We start from the raw sequence: 13,449 nt of genomic DNA, 5'->3' as shown, positions 1-13,449 counted from the left end.
TCTCTCTCTCTCTCTATCTTCGGTGGATTAATTACGTTGACGCGGAAACTCTTGGGAACTTCAAATTTCGCATAATCCGCAATCGGTACTTCATTCATTTGGTACTTCATTCAGGACAATACCTCTAATTTGCAAACGCGGAATAAACGCGACGGAAAATAGCACATTCTGGAACGAGTTCGTGTCGCGCTGATTCGAAAATAAATTCTTTAATTTCTAAATAAATGCCGATTCAAAAACGAATTCTTTTGTTCCTTAAAAATAATAATGCGCAATAAGTAGAATGTTCAATTTTATAAGAAATATTACAATAATTTTCGTGAAACAGAAAATGTTTCATTCTACGGACATATTAATGCCAATAATCTTGATAATAATCTTTAAATTCTAATCATATTTAGATGGAGAGATAATTAACAAATTAAGATTCCTCGTATTCTCTTAAGGTGAACAAAACGTCAAAAGAATCGCGAATAAAGTTACACTTTTATCTCCATTTTATCTCCATTTAGAATATTATAGACACGAATAAAAAAATCTTGTTTTATCGATTAAAACGGAGTTTTCAAAAGGAAGAAGCAGGATTGGCGTTCTCTCTGTTTTATATTTTACATAAAGAATAATATATACCATAGATGAATCAACTTTCATGTATTGTATGCTAAGGAAATAACATTTAATCCGAAAGAGAACTCCGAGATTCTTTTGTTGAAACGCGGACATTCTATTCCGTTATTTACTGCGTTATATAACGCTCCTCTCGGCTCACAAACAGTTTTAATAAAATGATTTTGACGCAACTGTAGAAACCCGGATTTAAATTCTTTCATATATATATATATATATATATATATATATATCGATTAAAGTTTTTTGTCTGTATATATATATATATATATATATATATATATATATATATATATATATATATATATATATATACAGACAAAAAAGCACTTTAATCGATATAATCCTGGCTTCGGCCTCATAACTTTCGCTAATTCGAGAGAAGTAGTAATCAATTTCGCTTTTATTGAACTCTTCAAAATTTCATCGATTCACGAACCTCCCGAATCGAAATATTGGTTCTACATTAACCCTTGCATATTCCTTGTAATCAATTAATTAATATTATAATAAAATTGAAAGATTAATAGAGAATTACAAAATATAAAACTACTATGTAAATGGTTACCTACACAACACGCGTGTCTCAAAGACATAAAAAAAAGTCTAAAAAAAGTAGGACATCTTTGAGACATGTGTGTGTTGTATAAGTACTTATTATCGCTCTTTTCTCCATGTTGAGATTTAATTACTTCTAGGATAACGGGCTTGCCAGCTTCTTCGCGTTAGACAAGAACAACAAAAACAACGTACTACATCCGTGCACCTAACTTGTGTTTACAATTTCAAAAGGAACTTGTAACGTTACGGAACAATCAAGCCATTAAAAAAATATATGTTCAACAATATAACGTCTGCGAGAATAATATCGCATAGCTTGAACAAAATCTTGATAAAAATAAAAATTTTAAACGTCGTGATACGCTGCGAAATTCTAATCGACGAGTTATCAAAATAGTCAAGTATCAAGTGATTAAAGAAAGATCTGGTGAAAACTTCTGTAACGATCCCAGATATTTTGTTATAAACTGTTAAAAAATGAATATAAATATCCTCAATATTTTACATTTAGTATGTATTCTTAATTTAAAATGCAATATATTATCAATAAAGCAATTTATTTCACTGCAGATAAAACATGCACGATAAGCAAATGTTAAATAATCAATGTAGGTAAATAACGAGAAAATGGGTAGTTGAAGGAAATACTTCATAATATCTCTATTATAGTTTTTTTGACGTTGAAAGTTTCGAAAAAGTTATAAAGATGAAAGTAGCGGTTGTGTGCCTAATAATGCTGTGCGCATCAATAAAGATTTAAATTTAGATTCCGTATAATAAGACTAAACAGAAATGAAAAGGAAAACCTCGGCATATTCAAGATGAGATGTGTCTCACGGCACAAGCAGCATTGTTAAGCGCACAAATCAGCTTGTGGCATTTATACCAAATTATGAGGCCGATATTTATAGTTGTAAATAATTTACGATTTTATTTTGGGAGCATAATCAATAATAAATCAATTATAAATTCATTATCCGGTTTGTTGGATTGAATGTTTCTTGTATGAAATAACGTAATAAATATAAATATAAATTAACGAGTAACCGCAGATTAGTGAAGCTTAATTAATATTTATCAAACAAAGCTATAATTTGTAAAATAAAGCTATATATAATTACTTGTTAAATGACGACAAACTACAAATGCCGGCTTGAATTTCGACACGAGTATCTCTTCATTCTCAGTAAATTAGTCAAATGTCAAAATACCCATTAAAATCAGACTATATTCTATGTAATATAAACCATTTAACTCACCTGGAAATATATGACGTATCGCTGCCCGCGTCCCGGCTTTCTCGGCATCCTGGCTGTTCGTGGTGGCAAATCGGTTACACACACATGTCACTGACACTCGCGAATAATAGTTAATAATAGTAACTATAAGTATAAAATAATACTAATAATAGCGAATATCAGTAATTAGTACAATATGCGGAATTCGATCGGAGAAGCACGTGTCAATGAACGCGATGCCGACGAGAAACACGAGTGAATATTTTACGTCAACGAGAGTGATAAGAGGCACACGTGCTCCGCGCGGCGATGTGTGCGTTATTCGTCGGCTCGGGGCACAATGATGTCATGGGAGAGTACGCGGCGCGTGCGATTATCAAAACAATCGGTGCGGCGTACGCGCAATCAACAATGGCCGCGATCCATTACACGCTCCCAACGGCTGCGAGCGTCATTCTATCTTTGTTGCTCATTGAATGTTAAACAAAGATGGAATGATGCTCGCGGCCGTTAAGAGCGTGTAACGGATCACGGCCAACATCAAAACATTAGGGACTTTTGAAAGTTATCAGGACTGTACATATTGAGAATTTCGCCCGCGCTACTTGATAATCGACGTCGGTTAATGCATGATCACTAATTAATGCTGCGCTTCCGATCGAATCGCAACTGCGGTTCGTGTAAGACCTGATTGAGTGCCTCGCCACAATGACAACCAGCCAGGAGCCAACTCCAAAACGGAATACAGGACGCGGGATGCAACGATAACGAGGCTTGCATCTCTTTCTCTCTTTTACTCTCTTTTACGTCCTTCTTGAATATTTAAATTGCAACTTATGAAAATTGCAATTTCTAAAATAATATAAATATAAAAATAATAATAATAAAGAAATATTATAAGAAAAGATCTGTTATTTTATTTACCCATTTCCAAACTAATTTATTCGTTTATTGAATTATTTAATATTTACTTATCGCACACATACAGTTTACCTGCAGTCAAGTAAATTGTACCATTGATACGTTTCTTATTAAAATTAAAAATAAAAGCGCATGCAAGTTGAATATTGAGACGACAGAATATTAAGTATTTCTTAGACAAGTTCTTTTTTAAGAATTCAACATGGAGGAAAAAGTGACATAGAGTAAGCAATCATATGTAGTATCAAAGGATAACAGTCTGTACAATGTTACATCTTGAGATTTTCTATTAATTCTGCAAATTTGATGGAATTTACACGAGGTTAATATAAAACCGTAATTTCGACGCGGGTCCTAAGAGAGAAAGAAAATATGCCCCTTTTTTAATAAGAGCCACTTGGAAGTTACTTTGTGACTTTTAATATAGAAAAATCACCCTTTCCTGCGGCGATACGACATATATCTTATATTATATTAAAATAGCAATTTTATGTGGCATACATATGTTATTAAAAAAGCACGCTTTATTAAAAAATATATATGAAAAACAAAAGTAGCAGTGAAACACGTGTAAGATAAACTCGAGCGCGCTTACATATGCATAGGCAAATTTTTTTTCTGTTCTTCGTTTAATTGTCGATAACGGAGCAACTAGAAAATTTACACAGCGAGTGAAATTTTCGTCTCCATTGAGAACTGTACGATTTTGATAAACTTGTCACAAGTTTGCCCATCACGTTATCGTCAACGTCATCCAAAATATATTCGCAATAACGGGATTTTTAAGGAATTAGTGTGCTATCGGGGTATCGTCGTAGGTTCTCAATTGTCGAAAATGCCTCCGCGTTAATAAATAACTAAAATTGCTCGTCGGCAAGTGTCGCTGATGCCCTCGAGAGCTTCGGCTTTTGTCGCGGGATATACTTGCGCGGGGAAATTATATACGCGTAATAGAATAGCTTAATAGAACGGAATTAACGGAATTAGTTAAATCTCGCGTCGCGTCTTTCAGTTACGCCGGAGAGTATAATCATACCCATCGTATCCTGCATTCTGGGGTTTCCATTGCTGGCGTTAATGGTAATTTGCTGCCTACGGAGGCGAGCGAAACTCGCCAGGGAGCGAGCCAGACGAAGAAACTGTGATTTGGATCATGGCGCACTGAGCCTCGTCCGTTTCAGCCCGGTTCATCGTGTGGGTGAGTAGCGAGTTTAAAAGTGAAACTAGGACATGCGGCGCACGCGGAACGGATATTTGCCGTGTGAATAGAGACCAAAATCGTTCGCGCAAAATTAAATAAATGCAGCTAACTGGCTGCGACAGAACGTAGCGAACCTGAGGCGGCAAAATTGTTAGATTGCACGACGAGGTTATTATTTCAGATCTCTCTTGTATCTCAACTTGACAAATTGTTATTATGTTTTAATCTGATAAATATATACCTCTATGCTTAAACAAAGAGAAAAAATATCTGAAAAATAAAAAAATACTTAATCTAAATATTGTATCTCATCTAATACTTATATATTCTTTTTAATACGACATATTTACTTAAATAGAGTACATTTTACTTAAATAAAGTAAATTTATTATATACGTTATGTAATAAAAAAAATAATTTGAATCTTATATCTTATCTTATCTAACACACACACACACACACATGTATGTATGTATATGTATATATATGTATGTATATGTATATATATATATATATATATATATATATATATATATATATATATGTATGTATATATATATATATATATATATATATATATATATATATATATATATATATATATATATATATCTTTTTAATACCTGAGAAATAATAATACTTTCTACTAAAAATTGTTATTAATAGGATTAACATATTTACCTAAATCTAAATTATTTTGTTTTAAACAGGACAAACAATCACTTTTATAAAAAGCAACTGTGTTCTAGGAAATTATATATTTTCTCATTTGAAAAAGATTTTTTCTCAGCATAAAAATATATATACTATTATAAGTAAACATGTTATATTAATATACATCGAATAAATATTTCATGTTATTCAAATATTTTTTCTCTCAGGGTAATTTCAACATATGCATATTTTATAATCCCATGCTTACATTTATAAATTTTTAATTAAAAAAATAATAAGTACAACTATATGACTGCGACAAAACATGGCAAATGTACGTTGAAAAAAATACTTGAAAATTTAGTTGTGAGATATAAAATGTACTTTTATGAATAAAGACTTTACAACCACAAATAAATTTTCCAGTATTTTCTTCTCAGTATATTACAGCAAATTAGAAGCGCGACTAGATTTTCATACATTTGCATCTCCAATGTATCTTAACTTGACAAATTATTCTTGCATTTTAACAAAATAAATATACACTTTACGTACCTAACGTTAAAAAATGGGTGATTAAAAGTATACTTTAATAATCTCTAAATATATATTTTAATGTCATAATAATCTTCTCTATTTATAAATATTTTAATCTCAATATATTTTTCCAATATAAATTGTTTAGCGTTACACGGGAAAAATAAATAAAAATTGCGCGTTGTATTTTCGATGTTCATTATAACATATCGGTGTGTACAGCCATTCCAAAGCGTCAGCAATTTAAATTGTATCTATAAATAACGCAAAAAATATATACGTAAGGTACACCAACGCGTTTGCTCTCGTTCTTTTTTTCGTTTCTATAATGACTGCATTGTTTCTCTCTCTCTAAATTTTTTTCTCAGGCTCCTGGTTGACTAAATGCACGCACATATACACAAACACACATACATATATATATATATACACATAGAAGTATCTCCCGAGGGCACGTAAATGGACTCGTATATACGTATATATCGGATGTGTGTACACGACTATTGGAATAAACATAAAGAGGGCGGAAGAGGCACTAAAGCAGATTGAATCCCAGTCTGCATATACGAATACAGTGTTCACGTACTGACAGTGGTTATTTTTAGCTTAAAATTGCAGGACGCGCATTTGGACGGTCGATGGTACTTGCCTGGTGGTGCATATTCGGAAAAATCTCGATAAAACGCTACATCCACCGTCCCTTTCGTCCTTTTACGCACAGTAATCCCGATATTATGAAGTTTATTGCGTGCACGGGGACAGAACGCGCACACAAGATACTATTCCCGGATTTACAGATCGAACATGCTCCCGCGGATGAAATCGTATTCCAACGATGAAATTTTCCGCCGCGCATCTGAAACTCTCCTTCAAATCGGGGATAGGATCGCGGTGAGAATCAGCGCACTAAATGGATTCCGCACGACACACGGAAATAAATCTCTCTAACCCCGGAAAATCACGAGCCCCTCCCACGATATCGCGGCGAAACGGATCTGTCGCATCGCGGTATCAAAAATGGGATCTTATGTCGCGCTTAATAATCCATTTCCGCGAAGCCCAATGCGCCGTACAAAATACGATGCTCCGGAGTCCCATTTTTCTCATAACCGCACCGCGACGTCTTATCCGCGCGCGCAGATTTTACGTATGTACTTCCGCACGACCGGCTATCAGCCCCGTGGATCGTCGCGTTATTGCCCCTTCGCTTGGACGCTCATATAAAATTCGTCTTAAGTTGGAAAGAGCTTTTTTGTTACTCAGACGGTGATTTCTCACTGCGAGAAGGAGAGAATCAACGATACTAGGCCAAAATGCGACACAAAACATGACTCCAACTCGAAATGCTGATCCTACTTTCGATCTCAGTATTTCATTTAACACTTACTTTGATACTCTGATCATATATCAATCTTCTTCGACTCTACTTGGTTCACTAGCTTTGCCGAGAGATCCTCTTTGGAAACCTAGCTTCTATAAGTAGCACTTTGTACGTTTTCTGCCATTTAGAAGCGCTAAGTAAGGCTTCAGTTTCCATGTGTGTTAAACACACATTAATCCTTTAAAATATAGAGATGTTAGAAAGTTCAGGTCGAAAGTCGGGCTGAAATTTCAGCTCGAGAGAACATTCCCGAGTCGAAATTTGGTGATCCCACTTTCGACCTCAATATTCTATTTAATACTTACTTTGACATTCTAAATCAACTTTTCCCTACATCAACTTTTTTTTATTCTATTTCATCTACTAGCTTTCTGCTGAGAGATCCTCTTTAAAATCTACAAGTGGCATTTTGTGCGTTTTCTGCCACTTAGAGGCGTTAAATAAGACTAGTTTTCATGTGTATTAAACATACACCGAACCTTCAGAATATACAGATGTTAGAAATTTCAGATCGAAAGTAGAGCTAAAATTTCGACGCGGATTCGTATACTCCAATGCATTCTTCGACTCCTGGCCATTTACATATTGTTTCCGGGGTATCAGTAAACGATTGCGTAGCTCGATGAGAGCAAATTTATTCACTTTATCGTCACCCCAAATTGCTTGCATAAATTGCCGTGATGCTTAAAATTAATATCGCGTGTATTGTATGAATAATTTGTGCAATTTGGAATACGATTGCCCCCTATGTGCGAGTGCGTGTGTGTTAATATTACAGTACGAAAGACCGATTTTGATAGAAAGCGTTAATATTCTTATGAACCGTGAATTATAATCGACACTAATTGAAAATATCTATTTAACACCGACCTAATTAATGCAACGCATCGCACGTAATAATAATAATACGTATTTGCACAAAAGACGCGTTACATTACATTAGATATCATCGATGATATCAATGGAATTTATTTACAAAAATCTGGAGGGGGAAAATATAATATTGGAAATGTCAAAATGTCGCAATAAATAAAATGCCTTGATATTTTTATATCTGATGAATTTATTTGAATCACCATGTCGCAATTTCATCGTATTAATTTGCGTTTAACGTACTTCAGAGACAACAATAGCGCATTCGTGCCACGAATATTTCAATACGACGTGTAATAAAAATACAAAAGAGGACGTGTGATAAAAATAAAAGAAAGAAATGACATAAAAGTCGCGCGGAGCACGCGAGAAATTCCTAACGGTAAGATTCCGGCGATACATTCGGATTTATAACTCGTAACTCGTTACAGTGTCGACGGGCACGCGAAAGAAGGAAGAATCGACGCGCAATGCGCGGCCCAGAGAGGCGGATTTATTTCCTGCACGTACTACTAAGCACGGTCGGCCGTTGGGGAAAAAGTTTTTTTATGTTCACGTCGCGGAGAACCCATCGCACGAGGCGTCGTGTCCACCGCGACTGTCACGAGAGGCCTCGATTTACGACAAACGAGAGCCAGTAGACGGTCGCTCGGGGTCACTGTCTGATGCACATAATAGTCCGAGTACGAAATTTATCGCCCGAAACTAATGAGGGTCGGGAGGTATCGTCGGTGGAACGCGAAAGGCGAACATATTATATGAGCAGAGCAGAGTGCATGGACGTTCGACTTTCCGCTGAATTTTCCAACGACAAACAAGATACCGTCTGTATAGCGCGGTTATCGGTGTTGCACAGCGCGCTGCGCTCTGTTTCCTTTTACTCGAGTATCATACCGCGATTTCAAATTTATTTCCGACCGGATGAGAATCGCAATTCGCCACGCGCCAATATGATGTGCGAGGAATATCACAGCGGGAAAATATTAAATAACGCAAAGATCTCGATTTCGCTTAATTAATTATTTTGCCAATCGAGCCGCCCCATTGCACACATGCGAGGTGAAATTGTATTTTGCCAGGCAAACGCGTCATTCGACGTGCACGCTGAAATTCACGCGTGAAGAATAATCTCCTACACACTGAGAAGAAATACTTGACAATTTATTTGCGGAACGTAAAATTTATTTCGGTGAAATAAAGTTTATCCCTGTAAAATAAATCTTATTTCGCAGAAATAAATTATTTCTGCGAAATAAAATTTATTCCTGTGAATAAACTTTACGTCCTACAAATAGGTTTACAAGTATCTGTTTTTTTCAGTATGTATATTTCAAATGAAGTCCATTCAACACGATGTGCATGTACCTTTCTAATAAAGTCATACTCAGCGACATTTAATCTTCGCACTGAAAAACGTCGTTCATGTTCGTTTGTTGTTGGCAAACGCAGCATCGAGAGAGGACTTAGGTAAAATATGACATAATTGTAGAATCATTTCTAGAAGTCTGCGCCCGGATATATGCATCTCGTGAAAATTTGCACTTCCGTTTCTTTTTTCTCTTTCGTTTTTCTTTTTGCCATTCACTTTTTTCCTTTGTATTATTTACGAACGCGAAAGCTACGCTGATCGCATCGTGCCGTAGGATTTCATTAAAAGCTAGAAACTAATTAGATTTGTGCGAGAATGCTGATGAAATGCAAGCTCACGTAACGTCAAATTGGTATGCATTGCAAAATATTTAAATAGATAGCTGGACGCAACATCAAAGGGGGAGGGAGAGCACCCTCCGTTATACACTTCCTCCTTTATTTCGCGAAAGCAAAAATCTGCCCGGCGCTACGTTTTTCTCACAGTTTGCTCTCGCAAGAGGAGAAAAGTCACAGCAAATCAGATTTGCATGTTTCGTTTGCATAAATTAGTTTCGCCAGCGTAGGAATCTTAGATTCTCCTAGCTGATTTAAGTAGAACATTCCGACGTCGAGTTTCCCGATCGACATATTGAATTACCCTCCGCCAGATAGATATAGATATAGATCTATTGCGGGAATTTCAATATACACATATCGTTCGCCAAAGCGGAGCGAGCGTCATGAATAATAAACAAGGGGAACATTTTTTAATTCCTATCGCGTCAAACGCATTCGCGCGCCATTATTAATCGCCGCAACGGACGTTAATCTTTTCATCGTCGGACTACATGTAGGTTAAGGCTACTCATATACTGACTCTAATCTATACTATATTGGATACACGCAATCTCGCAGTACACATGAAAAAAATAATTCCTTACTGAATATAAAAAATAAGTGAGAAAGAAATTTTCTCTTTCTCGAATCACAAATGTTATTTCACTCGTTGCCAAACGAATTGGCACGCGATATTTATTAATTTTGCGCGTTGTGGCACTTTAAAGGTTAGCCTCACTTCACGTTATTTATAACTTGCCACAGAATTCGCGCGGTAAAATTCCATCTATAATTTCATTTGTCAATATAAAGAACGTTTGGAAACGTATGTAAATGTACACGTATGTGTATGTTGTGCGTGTATCTACATAATCACTCATCTGTACTGTAATTCTATGTAGCTGTATGCTTTCACACAAATGCAGTATCCTGTCGCGAATAATGGATCGTCTAAAGTGAGATTTAATCGCAAATCGATGCTGTTAATGCTCAAGGGGTATGCGTTACGTCGCATTTCGGCCGTTACATCTCGCGTCGTTAAACTTTCAGGCGACATGGCGCGAATGCGTTTGAGCGAGACGAAATTAACCATAACGACGCTCGATCACTCACCGACATGATGTTCCCGCAGCCGGTGTGGATCGCCAAACGCGCACCGTATCCTTGCGAAGCGAGCGAGGATCGCGAGCCTTTCCGTCCCTGGAGCTGGATACGGTCGTCGAAGAACGTTCGGATCCTGAACAAAGTACCGCGCTGGAGCTCAGCAGTCCAGATTAGCATTCAGCCCCGGCACCGAGGTGATGGCGCCAGTCGTAACGTATTATCACCGACGCGATATTACTAAAGACTGTCAGCCCTGGGTAAATTTTCGACCCGGCCAAAGGGCCCGGAGGGGCTCGGAGGTAATTGAAGAACGATGACAATATCGATCATTTTTCATATAAAGACGCTTCTGTCTGTCCATGTGACTACCCTTACGAAAAAAAATACGAAAAAACCCTCAATTTTGGGTGTTAACACTCAAATTTAGGTGTTTATCCCCAGTTTTTGGGTGTTTACATCCAAAATTGAGGGTTTTTTTCATATTTTTTTCGTAAGAATACACCATCGACATGTAGTAATGGACCGAGCATTGTGCCAAAATCGTATTGACAGACGTAGAAAAAAAAACCATATTGACAAACATAGAAAAAGCCAAGACGATGTAAATAGAATAACAATAAGAATATAATAACAATAGGATATAAGAAAAAGGTGAAATATAAAAATGTACGGTCAAATTTCTCGGGGTCGCTAAAGCCCTTAAGACCGACGGTCTTTTATAGTATCTCGTCGGTATTATGCTCCGTGCACTTAGGTGCACTATGCTTTCTGCACCTACAACAAATAAGATAGATAGCATATTTAAACAAATAAGATAGATAGCATATTTAAAATTTAGCAGGATATTCAAAATCTAGGTGGGAGAGAGAGAGAGAAAATGAGAAAAAAACTCTTATTCTAAATTTTCTTGAACGGTGTAAATAATAAATCTATTCTAAATTCTCTTGAAAAGTATAAATAATAAATCGATAGTATAAAAATATCTCTAATACACAAAAAATATGTAAAAATAAAGAATATTTATCTCTAGTGCTATTGAAAACATATTTACTTAAATTTGAATTCTCTCATTTAAATAGAATACAAATAGTTTTCATCAAAAAATTATTTCAAGAAAATGTCATTTTCTCACTTGGAAAGCATTTCATATTGATATAAGTAAATATGTTATTAATATCCCACATAGCATATATCATAGTAATATTTCCGTAATATTGCAATATCGCAGAAATATTAGGGAAATATTACTGTGATATTATATCTATTACGTGCTATGTAGGACACTATATATAATATTAGTCAAATATTAGAATAAAAATATTTCTTATTTATTACATATTTTTTCTCTTAGAGCAAATTTCCTAATTGCCTTGCAGTCAAAGTTAGATGCGTTTTTACCGATGAAAAATGTTCAAAATAAGAAAAATAAAAAGATTATTTCGGAAAAGACGAAAAGCACGGTGAAAACAAATGGATTTCGAATATACACGATACATCTCAAAGATATGTAGAGTGATCTCATATTTTGCATCACCCACTTGAGAGCACAGAAATATGGTAATATTTCTTGAAATATTTCGAAAAGTGAAATAAGAAATTCAACGCTATCATATCTAACATTTTAGGTAGAAGAATGACGTCTAAAGACATCTTAATGACATATTACTAAGACTTAGAGATGTCATTAAGACGTTATTTGACATCACCGTACTACCTGGAATTTCAACACATCTTACATACATTAATAACGTATACATTAATTATGTTCTGTTCGAGCAGGTCGCCACGACCATCCAAATCCTTGGCGGTGCCATTGCCTGTGGATCACAGTCCATTATGGACAGCTTTGACGCACGCTAACGCGGTCTCTGCGGCGTTAGGAGACACCTAGCAGGAGGTGGAAGACGGCAGCTATATCGAAGCTCTCGTCCTAGATCTGCCAATCATCTACTGACCGGCCATTCCTTCCGAAAACGGAGACTGAAATAGGAGCATCGGAGGAAGACCGGACAGCTCGTTCAACACTACCACGCGCGAGAACAATCGCGTGATTAATACTTAATATCTCGTGAAGAGAATTTCCGTGAATGAAATAAATAAAACATTTACATGTGACATCGAAAAGATACAATATTGTGCGCTTTTAGCGCGTATTCAATGTGCCGCTGCAACGCACGTGAAATTTTGTACTACTTACTATTCGCGAGCACGGCTTTTTACACGATAGTCATAATCCCGAACGTACGCAGCCGTAGGAAGTAGCTGGTCTACGATACGAGTGTGTCAATGTGAATATATAAATTCGTTCGTGTACAAACGGAAATTGAAATTATACAAATAAAGTATTATTCGTGTCTGTATTATATACAGGGCGACATTGTATAAAGGTGTGTTGTTCGTTGAGAATTCATTTAGATATCCCAAACATCCCATCTTTCTTTTTTAAACGAAATTATAAAAAAAAATTACAATAGTCAGTTTTATTTATCTACATGAAATCTGTAAGCAAAATATCTTTTAACAATGAACTCTTGTATTAGAAGATAAAAAGATTTCAATGACACTGTGCAAGTCTTAATTAGAATATATATATATATATATATATATATATATATATATATATATATATATATATATATATATATATATATATATATAGATATATA

The 13,449-nt window shown here is 35.5% G+C and overlaps 1 protein-coding gene across 3 annotated transcripts in view; it reads left to right on the top strand.

The window, feature by feature from the left end:
* The window catches only part of LOC116843741, a 54,101-nt gene extending 40,937 nt beyond the window's left edge, over window positions 1-13,164 (top strand). Inside the window, exons 3-6 of one of the 3 annotated variants that reach the window (XR_004377920.1) lie at window positions 4,360-4,545; window positions 9,443-9,460; window positions 10,812-11,082; window positions 12,563-13,164. Coding sequence is in view for 2 of the 3 variants with exons in the window: in XM_032814450.1 (XP_032670341.1) it covers window positions 4,360-4,545; window positions 9,443-9,460; window positions 10,812-10,957 (350 nt within the window). In the remaining variant the exon portion in view is untranslated. The remainder of the gene's footprint in view (window positions 1-4,359; window positions 4,546-9,442; window positions 9,461-10,811; window positions 11,083-12,562) is intronic. The other 2 variants (XM_032814450.1, XM_032814451.1) reach the window with 2 other exon arrangements.
* The last annotated feature ends 285 nt before the right edge of the window (window positions 13,165-13,449 follow it).

This window comes from Odontomachus brunneus, unplaced genomic scaffold (genome assembly GCF_010583005.1).
Source record: "Odontomachus brunneus isolate Ranch 3 - 2012 unplaced genomic scaffold, Obru_v1 Obru_scaffold_035, whole genome shotgun sequence".
Lineage (NCBI taxonomy): Eukaryota > Metazoa > Arthropoda > Insecta > Hymenoptera > Formicidae > Odontomachus > Odontomachus brunneus.
Note: the sequence above shows the minus strand (reverse complement) of the source record. Positions and strands in the feature narration are given on the sequence as shown.